This window comes from Rhipicephalus sanguineus, chromosome 6 (genome assembly GCF_013339695.2).
Source record: "Rhipicephalus sanguineus isolate Rsan-2018 chromosome 6, BIME_Rsan_1.4, whole genome shotgun sequence".
NCBI lineage: Eukaryota > Metazoa > Arthropoda > Arachnida > Ixodida > Ixodidae > Rhipicephalus > Rhipicephalus sanguineus.
The window spans coordinates 159,597,437-159,620,982 of record NC_051181.1 but is presented as its reverse complement, the minus strand read 5'-3'; the positions used below and the strand labels follow the sequence as shown (position 1 = coordinate 159,620,982).

Genomic DNA, 23,546 nt, shown 5'->3' with positions numbered 1-23,546 from the left:
AGTTCGCAGTCAAACATCGCAGTCAAGCTGCACAGTCAGAATTGCAGTCAAACAATCACAGCTACAAGTCAATTATGTGCTTTATCCAAAATAAGTGCACTTCTCTAAACTTCAAGGATGCAAAATAAAAAAAAATTAAGCAACAAGGGCACCAGAACAGATCTGGCAATGGGACCTAACCTATTCACATATTTACACATATTGCAACCTTATGGTACAATGTGTAGCACAACCAGATTAGAACAGAACTACAGACATGCAGCACTGTGTATGTGTGTGCGACAAGACTAGACAAGGACACGGAAGGAAAAATGACACACACACACATTGTATCGGGAACCTAAACCAACTATAGTCTGCCAACATATCCTGTCGCAGGGCCCTTAGCAGGTGCGGAAACAGATTAGCATACAAACAAGACAAACATTAGCAAACAATTTGAAGAAATAGTTTGAAATAGTTTGAAGAAACAATTTGAAACAAAGAAATACAGGTGGTGCTAATAGAACTTATTCGAAAGGTACGCTACCATGGAGAGTAAAAACTGATTAGTCAGCAGATTATGCCACTGAAAGGCAGCAAGGTGAAGTTACATTGAATTATTAAGGTAGAGGCTTCCATAGACGAGAAACGTGCAAGAAAACTATTTATCTGTATGACAAAGGTAATTACGAGGCAATAAACGATGGTCTTGGCACATTCTTTCCCATTTTTCAGAACACTTTACATCACCGTACTGTAGATATGAATTGGACATGCTTTAACAACATTCTGCACTAGCTATCATTGTATAACGAACATACCAACTTACCTGTTTTGTTTGTACACAACGTTTATATATTTTAGCTAACATTGTATGAGTAAAGAAAATCATGTTTCACCCCCCTCCATTTTGGCCCGGAGGGTATTACGAAATAAATAAATAAATAAACAATAAGCTGACAGAGCTAACAGAGCTAACAGATAAATTCATACCTAAAGTCAGCTTCACAACCACCTGTCATAAACCGTGGTTCATGAAAAAGTTAAAACACCTTGAAAATAAAAAGAAAAGCCTTTTCCAATCTGCCAAACTCAGAGGTCAACCAGATGCATGGGACAGGTATTGTGAAGCTGATCGCAGTTATCTTTCCGCCCTGCGTCAAGCTAAGAACTTCTTTTATAGCACAGGCTTCTCAAGCTTTTACAAACTAATCCCAGACAGTTTTGGAAAACGCTTATCGCTGACAAATCACATGACACTGTACTAACCAATGATTCTGGTGAAGCGATTACTGACGATAATTGTGCGAACCTGTTCAACACTACGTTTGCTACAATTTTTATTAAAGAATCAGACATATATTCCCGCTTACCTTCGCTTGGCTTTAATTGTAATCCTGGAATGCCAGCAATCAATTTTTGTGTGAATAGAATTTTAACCATAATAGAAAAAATGAAATTGTCATCCTTTGCTGGCATGGATGCAACTAATTCTAAAATCCTAAAAAACGTTAAACAGAGCGCTTCACTTTTTCTGGCCCTAATATTTTCACAGTCACTTTCTTCAGAAAACATTCCACTTGACTAGAAGATAAGGAAGGTCATTCCAGTCTACAAATCAGGTAAGAGAAACTCTCCACTCAACTACCACCCCATCTCCCTAAGAATCGTCCCCTGCAAAGTCACGGAGCACGTCATCTACTCCCACATAATAAATTTTCTTGTCAACAATCAGTTTTTCCATCCTTCACAATGTGGCTTCCGCAAGGGGTTATCGTATGAAACGCAGCTAGCAGCATTCTTACATGACATTCATAGTAACCTTGACGCTAATGTGCAGACTGGCACATTTCTTCTTGATTACACTAAAACGTTCGATAAAGGATCTCACCAATGATTGCTTGCTAAACTTTCCCAGCTAAATTTACATCGCACCATCCTAAAATTGATAACAGAGTTCCTTACTAATCTATCACAATACGTCATTGTAAATAATCGCCTATCTACTCCCGTTCAGTAACGTCAGGCAAACCCCCAAGGGTCCGTTCTTGGCCCGTTGCTATTTTTAATCTATATAAACGACTTACCTTTGGATGTATCCAGTAATATATATATGTTTGCCAATGACTGCGTTATCTACCACACCATACTTCAGACCAGTTAACAATGGTGAAACACAACAAATGCAAAACTATATCATTCACATGGTGTAGCATTAATGCGCTCAAGTTCCCGTACACAATTAACAGCAAGCCTCTGGAATCGACTAACTCCTATAAATACCTCTGTGTCACTGTATCCAATGACGTATGTCAGCATGTAACAAAAACCTTAGGCTTTCTAAAACGTCACCTCAGAAGCACTCCGAAGCATGTAAGATTACGTGCCTATACATCACTTGTACGACCAAAGCTAAAATATGCATCAGCCATCTGGAACATGCATCAAGCATATCTCATCAACACTCTTGAATCAGTTCAAAACCGTGCTGCTCGCTTCATTCACTCTTCATACTCATACGGCATCAGCATCACGTCATTAATATTACTATCCAATCTTTCATCGCTCACTCTGCATTCTGTTTTTACCAGAAATTGTTTCACAGTTCTAACCTACGTCAACCACCTTACATCAAACCCGCATCACGCATACAGCTCAGACCATTTACAAAGTAACCACATACAGTGCAGGACCGGCTATAATGTGGTTTTTTCTGACACCCGTTTCTCTCCCGTAGAACTCCATGTACATGCACATCGCTTATTACACAGTCCCCCAAGATGAAAGATCGGTTATAATGCGGCTGCCAGAAAGTTCTCAGAGTAGCGAGGGAGCGAGCACACTTCTCAGCGGAGATGTGCTGACCGGGGAGAGAGCGAAGATGGCGTTATGAAGGAGGAAGGAACGCTGAACGAATGAGCGGGGGGGGGAGAGAGAGAGAAAAAGAGTGGCGGTGGGGGTGGGCAATGGAGAAGCCTTTGCCTCGTTTGCTTCGGCCACTTGTCATGCGAGCTCCGTTACGAACGGGCGGCCTGCGTTCACATCAAGTGCGCGTTACCACTGTTTGTCTCTTCGCTTTTCAGTCGGTAAAATAGTTGCTTCATCGTAGAGCGCAGATATCGTGCATGCGACCTCGATTACCCCGCAAGTAACAATGCTTTGAGACATGATCGAGCTTTCGCCTTTACCACCAACAGGCGGACTTACAAGCTTGGAAGACTTTTTCAGGATTCTTGCCGCGGTTGTTCTCCAGAACGCGAACCGAAACTTCGTTTCACGCGTGCTGCCCTCGGTTTAGCTAGCGAGTGCAATGTCTTCTACACCCAATCTCTGTGTTGTCTTGGGCAAGCTTCTCACGACGGCATGCCAAGTTGCAACGCACACGCTAGGCCTAACGAGTGCTAGCTGCCATGTCAGTAAAGGCCGCGGACTAGCGAAGTTGCAGTTTGGTGCCAAGTCAATGAAACATTTTGCAGTGGTTACATTTAGAAGGGGTGACTTATATCTCCAACGAAAATGCGGGCGTGCGTGTGCAACACTCGAGTGATGGTTCATGGTCGCCACCGTTTTCGACATCGCGCACACGGAGTATGTTACCGCAGTGACTTCCCATTACAGCGTATTTTTTTCCGCATTTGTTATGTCGGCACCACAGGTCCGCGGACACTAACTGTTCAACATTTTAAAATCTAAGTGGATGCAAACTTACATCCCAGTCGCATGCCTTGATAGTCCGAATCGCGCGGCTGCCTGTTGGTCATGTTTTGCACATGTGCAGCCTTTCAAAAATATTGTTTTGGTTATAGTGTGGATATTCGAGACTCCGGCGACTTACGTTATAAGCGGTCTATGCTGTATCACTCAGGACAAGCCACCTGCTGCAGGTTTCATTAATATATGCTTGAACATCAACATTTTCAGCATCATTTTTTCTCCGCACAGCGACAGACTGGAACGACCTCCCTTCTGCCATTGTCAACATCACATGCCCATCATTATTTACACAACACGTAACTGACCATCTTCAATCCAATAGCCTCTGAGTATTTTTTATTTAAATGTTATTTATTTGTGTTAATGCACGTGAATGTTTGTTTAATCTGTATATAAGTGATTACAACTGTGTGTAATAATATGAGGATATGTATATAGTTATAACATATATATGGAATAACTTATTTGTAGGTTGGCATTGTTCATCCCACCTCTTATGTAATAGCCCCACCGGGGGTCTTTAAGGAAAATAAACTGACTGACTGACTTTTCATGAATATGTTATGAACCTATTTTTTTTACCCAAGCACTTCACTTGTGCTGCAGTGTTCACTGACAAATTACAGCAAAAGCATAATAACTAGGGGTGTGCGAATATTCGAAATTTCGAATATTTTTCGAATAGTGTTTGCTATTCGATTCGATTCGCAGTGAAATTTTACTATTCGAACTATTCGAACTTCCCAAAGACAAATGCAGTCAACGTCCGGTTGAAAGTGACCCCTTCAGATTTTCAATATGCTTCACCTCATAACACTCTCGTATTGCGGCAAAACTGCCTTTCAAGCTCCGTTACGGTCGAACTTAGGCAAGAGACAGTCAACGTCCGATTAAAAGTGGTCCCTAGATTTTCAATATGCTTCACCTCCTCACACCCCCGTATTGCGGCAAAGCTGCCTTTCAAGCTCCGTTACGGTCGAACTTGGCCAAGAAACAGTCGACGTCCGTTTGGAAGTGGTCCCTATATTTTCAATATGCTTCACCTCAACACACCCCCGTATTGCGGCAAAGCTGCCTTTCAAGCACCGCTAAGGTCGCAAATGTATTAACTCAAGAAAACGCTGGTTCCAATATGGAGATGAAAGATGTGGCAGGGCTGGGGGCTCAATGAATGCTGTTTTGGACCTGAAATTTGGGCAGGAAGTCCTAAAAATTGGACGCCGAAGCTTTTTAGCATCCAAAATTTCAGATGTTCTTATATATCGACGTGTATACGAGGCAGATCTGGAACTCCGGACTTGAAGGCAGCACACCCTTGTCTGCCACATCAGTTGGCCTTCCACAGAAGTTGAAAGAAAAGGAGAGGCTGAGGAAATGGCATCTCTGCCTATCACGTGTAAAGTGTTGTCGGCAACACTTTGGTTGCACCAAATCATGTACATAAATACAATTCGGCCTCTACATTGCCTCATTCTTGATAAGAAAGGCAACTATGAAACATGACCCCACCAGCGCTTCATCAACCAAGCGAAAAGAAACACTTTCATGTTGCTATCTCACAAGAACATACTTAGGAATTCTCTGCAACTTTTTCTGTAATTTCACTTCGAATTATTCGAAAAATGTTTGAGAAATATTCGAAAATTATTCGAAATTATTCGATTCGATTCGCATTCAATCTTTATTATTCGAATTCGCTTCGCACCCAAAATTTTGCTATTCGCACAGCTCTAATAATAACTTATCTCTAAAAGCTTTAGAGGACGTGACATATTTGTTAAGACCATACAAGTATCAAAGAGCAGAAATTCGTTTGACTCTTTATACAGACATGCTTACCAACAGCGTCGCTACTGAGACCACCCACTGTAGATCGCACATGGGCATAGGCTTTTCCCGTGACCTGTGCTGCATCCTCTAACTGGGCACGCAGCTCTTCAGACACCACTAGGCTCCCCTTCGCTCCTGTAAGAGCAACAAACACAATCATTCAGATTTCAGACAGTGCATGCCCTACCAACTTGTGAGGCCACAGACAGCACAAATAATGAGAACAGAGAAAGCAAACAAGATAAAAAAAGAAGCACATCTAATTACATATAAAAAAATAGCTCTACTATGGTAACTAAAATTTGTAACAGGACAAGCATTGAACTTCCAACTACATCTTGATCTTATCAAAATGCTTGTTTTTTTTCCTTGCTTTTACTTTTTAATCCTTGTTATTCATGCTTCCTGTAGCCATGAATCAACACCACCATACCCAGTTTTCTACGCGTTTGATCTTCTGCTTCCAAGATATTCAACGGTCAGTATAGCAATATATTATATGCAGAGCTGCAACTCTTGAAAATTGAGCAAAGGCTAAGTAACATTAATTAATGTTCATTTATGGCCTTCTTTATGTCTGAATTCATAACGTCCAGAGCAAGTAATACATTTAGTTCCACTTTTGAGCAATACTTGGTGGATATCAGAGGATCAACTTGACATAGGTCACTGTGGAGTATTCTCTACAGACCTCTACAGGCGTGGGCAAGACAATCGTAGAGGGCCGTTAGCGTTATCAAATTATTTTGGTAGCTTCTACTCTCGACACCATGCTTCATCACTTATGACAACAGCACCAGAGCACACCATTGCCTAATTTTATTATCATAAAGCCTGCATGCAGAACATGCTTTCAAAAATGTTACTGGGCTGCTGCGAGTGCAGTGACAGCATTGAAGCGATTGCAATACAGTTTCCACTCTTTTGAGCAGCAATACGATTAAGATGGCAAGGCAGCAGATCACATTTTTACATATTCTCCTTGCTTCCATGTCATAAAGAAAAATACTCGGCATTCTATATAACCCTTTGAAGGTTTTCGCCGTACATGTACGACATAGCCTGTATGTTTAAAATGCGCGCCTTTTTTGATAACATCTGTTGCTTGGCATGTGCTGCCACAATTTGGAAATACGTGGAATTTTTTTCATGCACTGATGTCTCTCTGTTTCTTTTTTTTTTTTTTTTGCTTGGCAAAGCGGCGCGCTCGCGGTGTGGCTGGTTTAAAACGCGCGCCTTTTTTTATCATTCCTCTTGCTTAGAAGGTGCTGCCACGCTTCGGGAATACAGGGAATGTTTTTCATGCACCGATGTCTCTCCGTTAATTTCTCTCCGTTTTTTTTTCCCCCTTTCCGAAGAGGCGCGGCGGCTTCCACTTGTGCATCAGAAAGCGCGCACGCAGTGCGGCTGGTTTCGGTTTCGTCCTTTGGGTGGTTATCGCTTCTCGCGCCTGCAAAGCTGATGGCTGTCTGGTTTTTAATCTCTCAAAGGGTAACCGCTTGTCTCTCTCGTTTATTGCTCCTCGGGGCGCAATTAGATCTGTTTCCGTGCAATGCTAAATTACACAAACGACGCCGCAGTGGTTGCGCTTCCTGTTTTAGGGAGCACAAACATTTTTTACCGGAAAAGTACTCTGGTGTGCTTATTTTTGTATTTCTGTGAGCTATGTTTCATACAATGCATAATTTTTATTTATAAGAATCGTGTAAGTGTTTTTTTTAGGATTTTGCTTGATGTTACTATGAATAAACCATGTGTATGTAACAACAAAAATAATTTTTTTTCACTTTACGGTCACGCAAAAAAATTTTAGAAAATTTTTGCTGACAGAATCATCTGAAGAATTTATTTCAGCAATAAAAAAATGACACATTTTTGGACTGCATTTCGCGAAAAAATTCGACCCTCAAAGGGTTAACATTAAAAGTCATTTTTATCGCGAGTATGCATTCAAATGGAGAAATCACTAATCACAATCACAATCACATATCAGTGACAGTGGACTTTATCTCTTGTTGTGCTGCCTTCATTTTGTCAAAAAATACCTTGAAGAACTTCTCCGCATTGTTGCCGGTAGTCAAATTTGCATGCATGGACCTCTGTGCATTAGAATACAAAAATATAGTACAATGCATTACTGCACGCTCAGAACCCTTATGAGAACACAACACACAGAGAAGAAAGATATAGTACATCCACATCGACTGAAAACTGTGCAGATATTCTTCTGAACCCAGCAGAGCACTGTTAAAGGTCGCGTTTAGAGGTGGGACTACATATCTATCTTATATTAGTCAATACCTGTTATGCGAACAGAATAAACATGAATTATGTATATACATTCATATTATTGGCCATAGCGCAACATGAATGTTGAAAAAAAAAAATCAACATGGATATCAATTGAGACCCAAAGTGAGCTTTAAATAAAATTTACGTTATAATAAGCCTTAATTTTTATGCAACCTGAACATTACAAAAAGTAACTTTCTTCTCGCCATCTCAATATCATGAGAAGTTCATTCCTTAAGAAGAACTAATGTCACCATGAAATCAAATCAACAAGGTAAGAAGGCAATGAAGTAGGGAATGCAGCCAGCTCCACAGCCATAGCATAAGTAGTACAATCATGCTGGTTTGCCTGAAGCCATGTAAAGAGGCAGCTATCAGAACAGTATGAGACATAATAGACTGTGAGACTTTATAAAAACCAGAGTTAAAGAAAAAAATGAGACACAGCATTGCTCCAACAATAACAATCAACTTCAATTTCAGCCTACGTGGAGAGTAAGTTTACCATGTCGCATACCTCGAGAGCGGCTGCGAGATTCCCGAAGGTTGTCCTTGCGCACCAGGTCTTTCTCTTCCGAGGTCGCTCGGGCAGCCATGTCGGATGTGCTGACAGTGACAGTGGACTTTATCTCTTGTTGTGCTGCCTTCATTTTGTCAAAAAATACCTTGAAGAACTTCTCCGCATTGTTGCCGGTAGTCAACTTTGCATGCATGGACCTCTGTGCATTAGAATACAAAAATATAGTACAATGCATTACTGCACGCTCAGAACCCTTATGAGAACACAACACACAGAGAAGAAAGATATAGTACGTCCACATCGTCTGAAAACTGTGCAGATATTCTTCTGAACCCAGCAGAGCACTGTTAAAGGCCGCGTTTAGAGGTGGGGCTGCATGTTTCTATGAAAATATGACAGAAACTTGAAACAGTAAGCCGACAATTCAGGAATGACATCCTAACATACTCTGCACGGAGGTCTTAGACATGCGACAACTGAAGTTGTACCTCTGGCTCCATTTCCTTGTTCTGACAGTGCTTCGTTCTGGTCTATTATGTGACCTGGTCTCGTCAGACAATTACAGTTCATTGCTGAGCAACAACACCCTGCACTACGAGTAACCACATGATGGCTAGTTCTAAGAAAACCTAGGTAGCCCACATACAATGCAGTACCACTGCTTACTCTTTATTGCCTGCAAGAATACGCACTATTGCAGCAGGCACAACAATCCGACCTGTATGACAGGGTTTCCACCACGCAGGAGGGCAATGCCAAGCTCGACACTCTCAAGGAAGATGGCCAGGCTGGGGCTCATCATAATCAGCTCCACTACAAGGTCTGAGGCCCCCTCGCGATCAAGCTGGTTCTGGACATCAGCCAGTGGACTGTGTGGACGACCAAGGGGTGTTTGGGGCTGATGCGACTGCTGCTGTTGCGGCTGCTGCGGCTGTTGTTGCTGCTGCTGCTGCTGCGGCTGTGAGCCTTCCGTCGAGCCACGCTTAGGCTGCGGCTGCTTAGGTGGTGTGCCCAAATAACGCACAAGAAGGCTCTGCCGCAGTGCTTCACCCTGCACATCATAGTCCAAGTGAGTAAGACTGTTCGGCCCCAGAAATGTCTAAAAGCTGTGCTAGAGGCTTTTGTCACATTAGGCTATGCAAATATCAACTTTTTGGCTAGAAGCAAAATCAAAGGATATAGTAATTAGCGTGAAATAATATTAAAGTGAATAGTTCCAATAGTGGGATTTGCATATCACCTTGATACAAGTGCCTGACATTGATAAATACGTATAAAGTTGGTTCTTTACTTGCCAAGAAGAAAACAGTGAGGTACAAACCAGTTTATTATCAAATTTTGTTATTCAGATATTATTGTTATTCAAATAAATATGCTGTTATTTCTGCGGGTTATACAAGCGAATATTTTTCCTTTTCTGTTGTAATTGAGGCTGTAGGTAATGAATTAGTATATTAAATCACTGTGTTGTAAAATACAGTTTGGAAATTGATGCTAGGGCAAGTAGCTGGTTCATATAGCTTGACTCTATGTGGTGAAACACGGGAAGTTTTAAATGTACTAACAGCTTGTATGTACAATCTGCTCTAAATCTTTAAAAAAAAATCATCTGAAGTGTTGGTAATATGCAAACTTCTCGAGGTGGCTGCATGGCAGCGCGAAGTGCAGGTCAAAGGTCGTTTCACGGCAGCGCAGACTCCACTGCATTGAAACATGAAACCCTCTTTTCAGGCGAATCATGCAGAGGAAAAGTAAACATTGAATAATCTTGGAAACTTCGAATACTAAAATTCGAGCCAAAGCGAACACCAAATGTCAATATTCGATAGAATATTCGAAAACGACAGATATTCGTAAAAGCATAGTTTTATGCACTGCTGTAAGAGTTAGATGCATCTAGCCAGGTCAAAAACATAACTGAATTCACGCGTTGATTGCACAGAAACATTTTGATTATTTACCATTCTAATTTTCTCAAATATTTGGCACTTGCACATCCTCAATTTCACATCAAAAGTTAAAATACATGCAATATTTAAGACCTGGAGAATTGAAACTTTTTCCAGCTTCGTTACTTTAGAAGTTGGTGAATTAATCTTGCCTAACTAGGCAATAAAGCAGAACACAATAAATAGCACACTTACTTCATGCAGTAGTCGGCAAGATTCATTTGGTCACGTAGTTGTAGAGTGTATTGGTATATTTTTAAACTCTGGCTGTAGTTAGCTGGGACACCCCGATTATCTGTCCATTGCAAGATGAAAGCCTCTTCCAATGATTTCCAATTTACCTTGTCTTGCGCATGCCAATCCCATTTCATGCCTGCAAACTTTATCATTTGATTGCCCAACTAACTTTATGCCATCCTCAGTTGCACATAGGTGCTCCAAAAGTAAAACGGAGCATGCGAGCTGTGGCCAAACGGGCTGAAACTGTACGCCAGCGCACTCTATCAGAAGATGCACTGCAGATAGCAAGAGTGAATTGGTATATCCGGCTGACCCATTCCGATGTTTTGATGCTCGCCTTATCGCCAGCTCAAGCGAAGCCGTGCTACTACCATCACTGCTCGTCAGGGGTGAAAGTGGCAGCGTTCTTGGCGATGCAGAAAGTGCATGCCTCCAAAGAGTTCGTCACGACGTGGGCAAACAAATACATAAAGCATTGAAAGCCTCCCCTGAGGAGCAGTAATGGTAGCAGCGCAGCTTTATTCGAGCCGGCTGTAAGGCAAGCATCAGAATATCGGGATGGGTCAGCCAAATGTGCCGACGCACTCTCGCTATCTGCTGCACATCTGCTTGCGTGCTCCGTTTTTACTTTTGGGACACCTGTACATATTCAGTCACTTCAAGTGACCACTGGTTATCTGTCACATGCAATATGCAGCCTACCTTGCTCCATTTTTTATTATGTCCATTAGAATATCACCTACCCACATCTGCACTGATCCACTTTGCAGTCTTCCTGTCTCTTAATCTTATGCATATCATTTTCTGTTCTATTGCATGCTGCACAGTTTCTGAGTTTCACTGTTATCTGCCTCATATGTTAGTACTGGCAGAATGCAATGATTGTACCCTTCTCACTTTAATAACAGTGTAAGCCAACGGTCACGATTTGGAAATGCCTGCTGTATGAACACCAGCCTGTTTTTATTCAGCGAATTTCCTTTTCATGAGAAGGCTCCCCCGTTAGTAATTGACCTAGACAGACTCTTGCACCAATTCTTGAGGCTGGTTGCCAACCATGAATTCGTGTTCAAAATTCTTGTTCATATTTCCTGAAAACTGCACTAATTGCAGTTTCTTGCTGAAGCACATGGTCATGATGAAAAACCTCACCCAGCTGCTCTTGACTTGGTACACAGCAATTCACAAACTGGCCGCAAGTGTGTAAACAGCAGCATTGTATGAGAACACAACACATAACACTGCCAACAGGATAGATGCATCAAGAGCACAAGTAGATCCATAGGGAAGTGAAGGCAGGGGGAAGAGAAATAACAAAAGAGCCTCACCCGTGCGAGGTCAGAGATTTCTCTCTGAGTGAGCAAGCTGGCATCAACCTGATGGCAGTCCACAGGTGGCAGCGGCAGCACAGGAAGACAGAGAGCTGAGGCGGTTAGTGCAGCGTGAGCACAGGGAGGGGAGGGCCCTCCCAGCAAGGGGAGATGGCTCCCCCTCCCCATATCCACTCAAAGGAGATCCACCACAAAGGGGGAAGGGGGAACACATTAATGGGCTAAGCAACAGGAACCACCAAAACCATAAAAGCACAGCAATGAGAAAAAAAGATGGAGCTTTGCAAAAGGTGGCAATGCTCCTTCTTATGAGGAGTGCACAAACCGTCACTTGCATACCAAGCGCAGCAAGTTGCATGCCACTGTCTAAAGATAGAGTGTAGCTGAGTTTAACATAGCAAAGCAATAGAGAAATGTTATGGAGTCATCAGCTCCTGTGGCTTTGTAGCAGGTGGAAAAATAATGATGCACGAGCACTCTTTCATTCTGTCTGAATTGTAATGCAGCCACTGTCACTAGGGGTCAAACGCATGACGTCGTGATCAGCAGCAGAATGCCAGCCACCGAGTCAAAATGATATGTAATGCCTCAAGTGTTCTCTGTTTGATTTGAATCACATAACTGCACCTTTACATTTACTATATAAAAATGTGGTGACATACTATCAATAAAATTACCAAAAGTTGTGAAATGGTTACGTAGGCAATAATGAAGTTCATCTTGACATGCCGCAATAGCTGTGCAATGCTTGGTATGCAAAGAGGCAACAGTGACTCATTTGGAAGCTGAGGCAAGAATTAATGCAGCTGCACAGAGAAGAAAATGAAAAGGCTTAACTTGCACACAATTCGCAGAGGAGCAGTCGCTGCAGAGCACAACGATGAAGAACAGACTCAAGGGCACATGGGCAGAACATGGAAGCTGAAGACTGAGAATGCCTTGCGCTAGCTAGCAAAACCACGGTGAACATGAAATCTTCACCCACAATCAGCAAAGTACAAGGTTTGAACTGCAGCTCAAATCAGGACATGTGTGTTGACCTGGGATACAGCAGAATTAAATGCAATGGCAATCCAGCTTTTGCAAAAGATAGCAGTAAAAAGCTCCAACTTTGAAATCAAGCAGTACACCACCTTTCGTTATTCCTGGAGCTATATAAATATACTCTACTCAAGTCTAACATAGCAAGCCTGTACAACACATTGCAAATAATTCAAAGTGCTGAATACTGAGGTTGAAAAACGTTTATTTGACATCGTTTTTAAGACTAATGCCAACACAAAATTATCTTTCATTAGCGGTGATTTACTATTGGGAGCAAAGATGAAATATTAAGTCTGTGCCAAAGTGGCCGCTTACGAGCATAGATGCAAAGCCTAGTTAATGAAAACATGAGTTGTTTTTTCCAACAATTTACGGAACAAATGACAATGTACAAAATATCCTAAAGCAGCTGATAAAATGACTGAGTCACAGAACATAAGGTAAAGATGTGTCCCCACAGGCAGGACAGGCATGCGGCAGTAGATGCAGTTAAAAATGTCACATAGAAGTAGAAAAGGCTGGAATATCAAAGCAAGGAAGGAAAGACAACCATCTTTAGCATGTGCAGGCTAAACCCGCAGTGCAGTCACAGAATGACAGTGGAAGAGCAAATTGTAAAAGCTAGAAGTTGTTTTCTCAACACATCTGAAGATTGTCTAGTAGTGAATTTCTTCTAAAACATGCCTGGTTCTTATTTGCAGGCACACACTTTCAATACTTGCCCAAGAATAAAGTGGACAAGACCAGTGCTGCACTGAAAACCTCAACAAACAAGGAATATGGCTATTTGCATGAGAATAGCTCCACTTTTATGGCAGTCTGCATCTGTACCAGTTGCTATGTAACATTAACATCCCAAGTGCCACTACCCAACACCCACCCTGTGCTGATGGCAGACAGAATTTCTTCCGATCCCAGCATCTGACAGTAACAGTCACATCTTGGAGCTGCTACCGAGCACACCGCAGAGCACTGTGATACAAGGAGGAGGGCTACCGAAAAATCTTGCTATTGACTGGATAGCTTGTCTAATAGTGCTTACCGACAAGTGCTTCCTACTGCACCCCCACCCCCTCCTTTCTTTTTTTTTTCTTTTTTTTCCCATCAGATTTCTGTAGGTCACTTTGCATAATGGGCACTAATTAAGCATCTTTAAAAATAATAGGGTTTAATGTCCTGAAATGAGAACAGTTGGTTGTGAGGAATGCAGTAGTGAAAGACTTCGCATTAATTTCAGACAACGGGGATTCCTTGAAGGGGCATAGGAAGTTGAGCTGGAAAGAAAGAGGGGCCTTCAGGAATGCATGCAGTTTTTGTTCGATGCAGAAAGATGACTTATTAGTGGGGAAATTAGTCATTAAGGACCAAATATTTCTTCCTGAATTTCTCTCAACCCAGATTTGGCACTGAAGCAGTGTTGTCGTCACCGATTTGATTGCCCTCAGTGAATCAGAGAGAGCCATCTCCGCGCGTGTAAATGGCCTGGCCACTGCTTCTGTGTTCGCCGTGGTGCATGTCGTTGCCGACGCTGAAACTTGCAACGAAGATCTTGCCAGGGAAGCAGGACTGCATTTCAGCAACTTCCCTCAAAAGTGAAATCATCCTTCTTACTCATGTGGCAGGTGTCTCCGTCAGCAGATCGCCGGCTGCGTTGACGGCAAGCGAAGCCTTGTTTTCATCGATCGAAGACTAGGCATACAGTTGCCCAGTGCTGTTTACGTACAGGTGCATTTCATCTAGAGTTTTTATGTACAGTGATGAATAGCTCTCGACCAATTGCAGCAGGACTTCGTTTGTGATCTCCAACATCACCAATATCTAATCTAGCACAAGAAGTTCTAAGGGGCGTGAGCACCTGTCCTTCAGCTTTTTGCTATTTTCTCTCATATTAAAGCTCCATTCACAGTAATAATGGCACAACTGTAATCGTAATATCATCAAAGTTTGAGTTCCTGTTTCTCTTCAGTGCCCCATTAACGTGCACCTAGACCCAAGAGCACGAGTATTTTTCCATTTTAAAACTCCTTTCAGCATGTGGCCAGCACAGACAGGTTTGTTCTTCCTCAGCAAACATCTCACATTCGTAGCAAAACAAATCCCACAGCGGATATTAAAGAGCAAGGAGAGAGCCAACACACACCTTTTCTCCGTGCTCTGTGTCAGCCATCATTTGACGCAATGTCTGTAGGACACGCACGCAAAGCCCCTCCTCCCGCTCCTGCAACAGGCGTTGTGTGTGTTGCACCAGCTTGGAGACGAAGGAGGCACAGCGGGCCTGTGCCTGGGGCCGTGAAGGGAACAGCCGCTGCGGCTCGTGCAGAACATCCACCAGCACTGACAACTCGCTCTGTACTAGTGGCCTGAGCTGCTCTTCCAGCACCAGCACCAGCTCTTGCAGAACCTCAATCACTGTCCGATCACCTGGGTGGCTGCGTGACACATCCTGCAGGATGACAACAACACAGTGCTTCAAGGCCAGCAGCAGCAAGAGTTCCTTCTGGCCATACAACTGAAATAATCTTAGAAGAGCAGTAAGGCTAGTCTACTGCCCACTGTCTCATTGAAAGCCTTTCATTAGCACATAAGGAGACAGTGTAACAAGGTGAGGCAGCTTTCTAGCAAAGCATTAAATTTGGGCAATAATAATTAGTAATTGTTGGGGTTTTATGTCCAAAAACCGCGATATGATTATGAGGGATGCCACAGTGGAGGGTACCGTAAATTTTGACCATCTGGGGTTCTTTAACGTGCATCTAAATCTAGTGCACGGGCCTCTAGCATTAAAATTGGGTGTAGTAAACATTATTCTTGTTGACTTTAAAGTTGGCCAGCCCAAATAAAGTCTTTCAAGCTTAACATGATATAAATCCTGCCATTGTGCATAAAACCTACAAAAAGATCATGAAGTGTTGTTTTAGTGTAGTTGTACGAGATCCATCATAAAGCGCCAGTTTGAACCCAGACAATACATACATTAGGCCTCTGTGGTGATGGTTCCACAGGCTCACGCTTTGGCGCCCGAGCAGAAGAAAGCCAGGCACGCGTGTGTTTGCTGATCAGGGCAGTTTTGTCAAACATGGCTGTCACTTGAGTCTCGAGGTCGACGGGAATAGCAATGCCACGGCTCTTAGCTGCAGGCAAAGCAATGTGACTGTGTAGCAAGCACTCAAGTACTAGCTCGCACATCAAAGGGACAGTAGAGACAGTCGGCATGATTAGATTTATGTCTGCCCCCATTTCACCAGTGGCTAATAAGCTTTCTGCGGCAAACTTGCTCCAATCTAACCATTCTTAAAACACCTAAAAAGCATGAAAGTGTAAAATTCTTGGTAACCACCGTTACCATGTTGTCACTGCCGTCCAGCTTTAATGAGAGACCACAGTAGAGCCAGCTCATTGCACCTATGGATCCAATGACAACATGCTGCCACATTTCACTGTTCACTTTCTGCAGTTTAGCTTGTTAAAAGGATTGGTCCCATGTAACTACATGATCCTGTCCATACACATGGAATGTCATTTAGTAACAATTTATTCATTCTAATTCTTACAACTTGTGCTTTGGCACTGTAAGCCTTTGACAATGATTCACAAGAAAACAAAGCTGAAACACATGCAACCATAAGAAGCAAAAGGGTAATAGTCCATAGAATCAATACACAAGTTAGTTCTGTAAAATCCTGCAAGGTGAAGGGCTATGAAAGACAAAACTAGCATCCATCCATTTGTAGCACAAAGCTACACGAGGAAATCCATATGAATTTCTCAGAGAGTAAAGCTTCCTAGTTGATGAAAAATTCATCCTGATCTGGGGATTAAACCCTAGACCAACACCTTTCCAGGGCATTCACCCTACCAATTGAGCCAACCAGGGGGCTAGCAGAAGGCTCTCACTTTACGCTAAAGATGGGTGGATGCCAATTTTCCCTTTCAGAATCGACAGACATTAGCAGCTGTCTTCTGTACTACAAGCCATAGTTCTGTTCTATTATTATTTATATTTCCCTGTTACTACTTAAATGCATGTCTTTAACAAGGTTACAAAATCTTACACACATCCATAGCAAATGAAAGCCAAAACAGAGATGTGCATGATGTAAATACAGCGCTGCAAACATCCCGATACTTCTGTCCAATTTAGAGTAATGCAAGTCTCTTGAATGAAATTCAATAAAATTATATTTTCCTTTTTTCTACCAATGAAAGCTGCTAAAAGACACACAGTTAGTCACAGCAGTAGCTGGTCACCAAGCCAAGCTGTGCCCAAGTTACTCACACAAACATTAATTTACATTTACCACATGCATGGAGACATGCAAAATAAAATTAATTTTACTTTGCATATCTCATACAGTCACTCATACAGCCACAGGTCCAGGTGGGACCTGGGATTGAAGCCACGAGCACAGCATGAGCCCGGGCCAAAATGTTTTACTTTGCAATAGTGTTATTTCATTTCACCATTAAGTATGCAGTGGTTTAATAGACTAGCCATCTGTCAACAAACAATTTCTTGCTCAATGCTGTGCATATTCACTCAAAACTACTCGCCATGCCAAATGTAAGTTGCCAGCAACAAATCAAAAGAATGGGAACGTAACTAGTAAATAAGATAAGCAGAAACCAGTGCTAACCTATTTCAGCCAGGGTGCGTATGCAACCTTCAACGTTCATTCGCTGTTGAAGTGAAAGCCACGTGCAGGTGGATAATCGAAAAGCTGACTGGAGGAGCCGCACAAATACTGGCTGGTGAGTCTAAAGAGAAAATAAATTTTCACTGAAAGATCTGCTCGCAGGCGGGGCCCTCAGTCACGATTGTCAAATCACTTACTTGTCCCTAGTTGTAAAAGCAGCATGTTGAGAGGAAAATAGATAAGCACAGTGAACAAAATGTTAGGCTGCAGCACTTCTAAAATTGTTCCGTGTACATTTACGGTCAAGCTACCACAGTTCTACTTTCATGGGACATGTCCAATTTAACGCTAAGTAGAATATGCTTAACCTTAAGTAAAACAGCACATCAAAGAAGTTAGCAGCCCATAAACAGTTAATTTTGTCAAATGTTTTCATTCTGCACAAGAGTTGGAAACATACAGTATGGTGAGATGACCAATACAAACCGTAGTGTTATGTAAGATGATTACTACACCAACCCCTATTAATGGCCTCGAGCATAAAATTAATATTGACTAATTTTATTTTCATAGTAATTATGTAGGTCAAAGCAGAAACTTGCGCCAAAGTCATGCCTTTATCTTAGACTTCAGTAATGTCCAGGTTTCAGAAGCACAAGCACAGCGTCATGCTAAATCATCAATTTTGTTATCTCAACAACAGCCTATGTGAAAATACTAGAAACATTTCACTGAAGCTGTGTTCACGCAAGGCTAAGCAACCTGGCTGCCAATGCACAAGTGCCATCCGACAAGAACTTTCCGATTTCAAAAGAAATTATAATAAGATAAGTTTTACCAGAACAGGCTGTAAAAAGAGAAAAACATCAGGTACTTTAACTTACGTATCTCTGTGAAAATTTGCAAAATGTAACAACCTCCTACCACAGTACCATCAAGTGTTTCACAGTTGCAAAGTCTCACCTGCACAGTGGCACTTTGTTCCGAAAAAGGAGAGTTGAAGAAAGTGGTAATTATGTTCATGACCGTATTCGTGACGTAGTTCTCCAATTGCTGGTCAGCATGACGTCTGTCGTGTGTGGCATTGCAGACCTATGACAGTGAGCAGTAAATATTCCAGTATTACCTCTCTGCACATGCAACAGGTGAGTAACAACAGTGATAGATGCATAAACCAGCAAAAAAATACATATAATAGACAAGTTGCAAAGCTTTAAGGCAGCTTTCCTGCACTGCAAGTCATACTGCACAATGGCAGCGAGTCTTGCCTTTGCTGCAATTGTTATCTGCAAGGTAGTATTTTACACATCCAGTTAGGGTGGCTAGTTCGGCTTTTGCAGAAGCCTGCACCGCATGCTTGAAGCAACTCGCAACTGTGCTATAGGAAACAATACAATCTGAAGCAGACAAAAAGGGTCCAGCCGTGTTATGCAGGTATCTTCAGAAGCCAACAGTGTATGTGTGCATCTGCAGACGCTACACACAGCACCTAACAATTCTTGCGCTAACAGGTTGCACCTCCACTGTAACATCAATAACCAGTGCAGGAAAACTGTCTAGCAGGTCTTGCAACTCACGTAAAATTTGCACTGTATGCTTGAAGAAGTATTTGCATCCTATGAGGGTAATGTTGCCTCTAATATTAATTGTCTATTTCACATCCATTTCCTCTCCAGTTACACCTTCAGTGCCTCCAAGCCACGAGTGGCATATGCGTAACAGCATGACATGGCATCCCTGACAGGGAAGCAATGAGTGCAGAGCATTAGAAAGAAAATGTACGCAAGATAAATTATTATTGCTCAAGGACAAGTAAGCCCCAAAGGGTAATTGATAATTGTTGGGGTTTAACGAAACCCCAAAGGGTGTAAAACACTTTGGTTGCGCTAGTGATAGAAAAGTAATTTTGTTGTAACAAAAACATATTGAATAAGAAAAATTCTACGAGTATACCAGCAGGATACACACATATGAACATGCTCCCACTTTGAATTTGCCAAACCAAGTGGCAATTTTGTACTAAGCTGAAGTCAACAAAACTAGTCATGCTTTCGACAAAGATAGATCCACCTATTGGAATGTGAGCCAGCCGCCCCCTTACCCAACATTTTACCCCGATCCATCTTTGATCTTACAGTGTGTTTCCACCTCTCAATCCCCATTTTGAGTTGGGTCAAAAGTTTGCAGTTGGGTAATTAAGATGCTGTCTTTCGCTTTAGTAAAGATCTGTAGCTTAGTGCATACATTGATTTAAAAAAAACACAGCACTAAACTTGAGGCAGCACAGCAAAACATTACATTATGCTTGCACAACACTCCAATGCATGTGTGGAAAATCAGCATGCGCAAAAGGATAATACATGCCATGGCCACATCGACAAGAAAGTTGTCGAAAAGCGTCCATATGTGGTGAGATGCGTAAATTTCCTTCATTTCCACCTCCGTGTCAATGAAACAGTGTGAAAGGAAGTTGATGTAGGCATCTTTGACCTCAGGAAGACAGTCGGGGTGTGATACAACCCTGCACACAAGGCATGCATTGTGTTAGAGCTGAAAACAATCTGGCACAAAGTTACAACTAGTCATGCAAGCCTGGCATTGGTTTAGGTATATTAGTGTCTTCAAGTGAACTGCACTCATGTTATAAACTCACCACATAAAACAACTGGTGCGGTTTCTCTCTCGACACAAACGTCAATAATCAATCAAACATGCAAAAAACACACTAAAGTGCTCCAAAACTACAACCACTATATAACAAAGAAATTGAAAGTGGTATCTTGGTCTAAACAATTAGTAACTTCAAATGAGTTAGGGGAAGGTTTTCAAAAGAAATAATAATTTTGAGGGTATTATGCGCCAGAACCACGATATGATTATGAGCCACACTGTAGCAGAGGGCTCCGGAAATTTCAACCACCTGGAGTTCTTAATGTGCACTGAAATCGCACAGTACACAGGCCTCAACATTTTACCTCCATCGAAAATGCAACCACCGCAGCCAGGATCAAATCCGCATCTTTTGAGTAAGCAGCCAAGCACTTTAACCTCCGTATCACCACAGTGGCCAAGGTTTAAAAAAAAAAAAAAAACTGTAGTTCTTACAATTAAGGCCAACATTAATTTATGTCGCTATTTACGGTATTGTGATATGTCACCTTAGCTTGGCCAACTTGGGAAATATACAGCACATAATAATAAATCCATAGCTAGGAGCTTCATTCCAATTCAGTTCCTTTTCCAGCTTAATACTTTGTCCAAGTGACACTCTGTCTTCTTTATCAGCACTATGTGCTGGTCGCCAGCAGCAGATGCTAAATAGAGTCCAGTGAAAAAAATCCTCCCATTATAAGAACCTATATACTTTGTTATCGGGTAAAATAATTCACTACAGAAAGGTATTTTATGAGAGAGTTTACTATATGCAATAAAACGGAGGAACTACTAATAAAAGTTGTATCAGCAAGTATCATTACAGATGCACCTATAAGTGTGCTGTGCAATTTCACATGCAATTCGATGCATTCCAAAGGACATCTGTCAACATACGTAATGCAACCGGGTGCAATGCATAATGCAGTTACAAAGCTCTAGCTGTAGCAATACTAAGCATACATCTTAAGTCCATCTAAAGTACAGAAGGCAGTTAAACCCATTTACAGTTACTTAAAATGCAAGGATCAAGGTTTTTATTCCTCGTAAACTCATTGTTACATGCTTCCTTTATCACTGGTGTAAAACTCTTGGCATAAGTCATAAAATGAAGTAACCGTAAACACTTAATGTCTTTCGCAGCGCCCTGCCAGAAGTGCAGGATCAAAGCGCTGCTTCTATCAAAGCATAGGCACTTTTTAAAAAAGACTTACCAGCCCAGATCTAACAATAATTAGTTATAATGATGCAAATTTTGCATATTTATATGTATATTTCATACTAAAATTGATCATTTATATATATACTTCATATGAATGATGCGAGGTGCTCATATTCTCATGTACAAACACAAGAGTTCAGCAATGGCACATAGGGTGTTGAAGTCCTGCACGAAATTGGCTTGACAAAAAAAAATGGAGCAGTACAAAAAAAAAATCCACCATTCAGCCAAACACTCACAGTGCTGTCAGCCGGAAGAGCGCCTACAGCATAAAAGGGTTTGTCACACCTTACCTTCCCTTCTCTTCCCCCCCCCCCCCCTCCCCCCGCAATTTTTGGCTTGTTGCTTAGTCGTCCTTGTGAAGATGACATCACCAGATCATTTAGCTGACCTCACTTTTCAAAACATAACTTATCAAGTGCTGGCAGGTGTCATTTGCTTCCTATGAAACAACAATATAAGAAAATATAATGTACATTGCACGCATTGTGCAAACAGAGATAAGGAAACTATGATGGAATACTAAGTGATACTCCGATGTACTCTGTCAGTAACCCTGACAAGTGCACAAGAAGATGTAACGTCCTACGTACATACAACACAACACGTTAATTATGCACATAGCAATAAATGTACAAACTATATGACAGTGTGGTTGTACACAAGCCATTCACATGTATTGCAGTTTCAGATAGCACAATGCATCATAATCAACAATAGACATCACATTACAAAATCACAGCCGCTTATCCAGACCAGCTTCATTCAAAATGTAGCCTGTTCTCGGCACCTCCCTGACCCCCAGAAGGTTTTTCTCTGGAGGCCAGAGATCTATATATAGAGACAGTTGCTTGAATGTAAATACAAATATAAACACAAAACAACAACAATATTAATAACAAAAAGATTAACATAAACAGTGGAGCATTGACACTGGAGTTCTAATATGAGTGCACTTCCACATTTTGATGCTTACATTACAGTAGCTCCCTGCTTACACGCTCCTCACTTATACGTTTACCTATGTATAATGTTTGTGCTGTCCAGTCCCAGCCAAGAACCTACAGACGACTATGTATTAGAATCCCTTTTCATGCATCGTTCCTACAACTTCCTGCCTGATACGTTGCAAACTGTTGCTGCACTGGATGTGCTGAGGAGGTAAGCCAGTGAGTTTGGAAAGTGGAGTGCCACAAGGCCATACAAGTGCACAAAAAGGGTCTGGTTCAGACACAGGCACAAAAGGAATGCCAGAATTCTATCAAAGAATTCTTTAAGCCATAAACTGATGCACAAGCTTTTTCAAGGTAGAGCTGTGTGCAATGCATCTGATTATTTAGCAGCACATTTTCTGTCAATTTTATCTGCGTGTTAGCGTTTTACATATCCTGGCTACTGCATCTTTCTTTTTTGTCTTTTTTTTTCCCCCGGTCTCGTGATGGACTTATAAGAGGGGTTCTACTGTACAAAGAACCACTAGCTGTGCTATTGCATGCGAATAAAGGCAACTGAGGGCAGTACCTGCAGATGTCATCTAGAGAGAGCAGGGAGTGGCACTTGATCTCTGTGAAGACATTCTTGCCCTCGGTGCAACTGGCGAGGAGCCGGACCAAATCAATGTGGTAACGAAGTGGTCCGCCAGGGTCAAGCCGCTGCCTCTCGGAGCGCATTAACTCCACCAGCTGCTCCGAGGATCCCTTGTCGTTGTAGAGAACCAGGGCCTCCTCACCAGCTCCCACCAGCTGTGCAGCAGCAACAGGAGAGTCACTCCATGCGAATTTGCTGAGTTCCTTTCAAGGTGACATACCACTGACTTAACGACCAATACATAACATGAAGGAGCACAGAATTCCAAAATGACTCTAAACTTCCATTTTTTTTAATAGAAAACAAATCAGCTCCAAAGTATACATAAGAGACATAATTAGGACATGATCACAAAAAGATAATATATTATCAAATTTTACATCCAATAACAACACTCTAGTTATGAGCAAACTGTAGTTTGGGAGATAAATTGTGCACCCAATTTATAATATATGAAAATTCTGGCATTGAGCTGATATTGGGCTCGTGGCAGCCATGAATTGAACCCACGACCTTCTACTCAAGCAGCTGACCACAGCAGCAGCAATG

The 23,546-nt window shown here is 41.9% G+C and overlaps 1 protein-coding gene across 1 annotated transcript in view; it reads right to left on the bottom strand.

Annotated features, from left to right (window-relative positions):
- Positions 1-23,546, bottom strand: part of LOC119396910 (inositol 1,4,5-trisphosphate receptor type 1) — a 78,300-nt gene that overhangs the window by 17,558 nt on the left and 37,196 nt on the right. Inside the window, exons 25-34 of the mRNA XM_037664287.2 lie at positions 22,932-23,152; positions 19,901-20,057; positions 18,500-18,628; positions 17,537-17,657; positions 15,876-16,033; positions 15,043-15,345; positions 11,856-11,903; positions 9,057-9,389; positions 8,336-8,537; positions 5,536-5,661 (exon numbers count right to left, since the gene is read on the bottom strand). Coding sequence (XP_037520215.1) covers positions 5,536-5,661; positions 8,336-8,537; positions 9,057-9,389; positions 11,856-11,903; positions 15,043-15,345; positions 15,876-16,033; positions 17,537-17,657; positions 18,500-18,628; positions 19,901-20,057; positions 22,932-23,152 — 1,798 coding nt within the window. The remainder of the gene's footprint in view (positions 1-5,535; positions 5,662-8,335; positions 8,538-9,056; positions 9,390-11,855; positions 11,904-15,042; positions 15,346-15,875; positions 16,034-17,536; positions 17,658-18,499; positions 18,629-19,900; positions 20,058-22,931; positions 23,153-23,546) is intronic.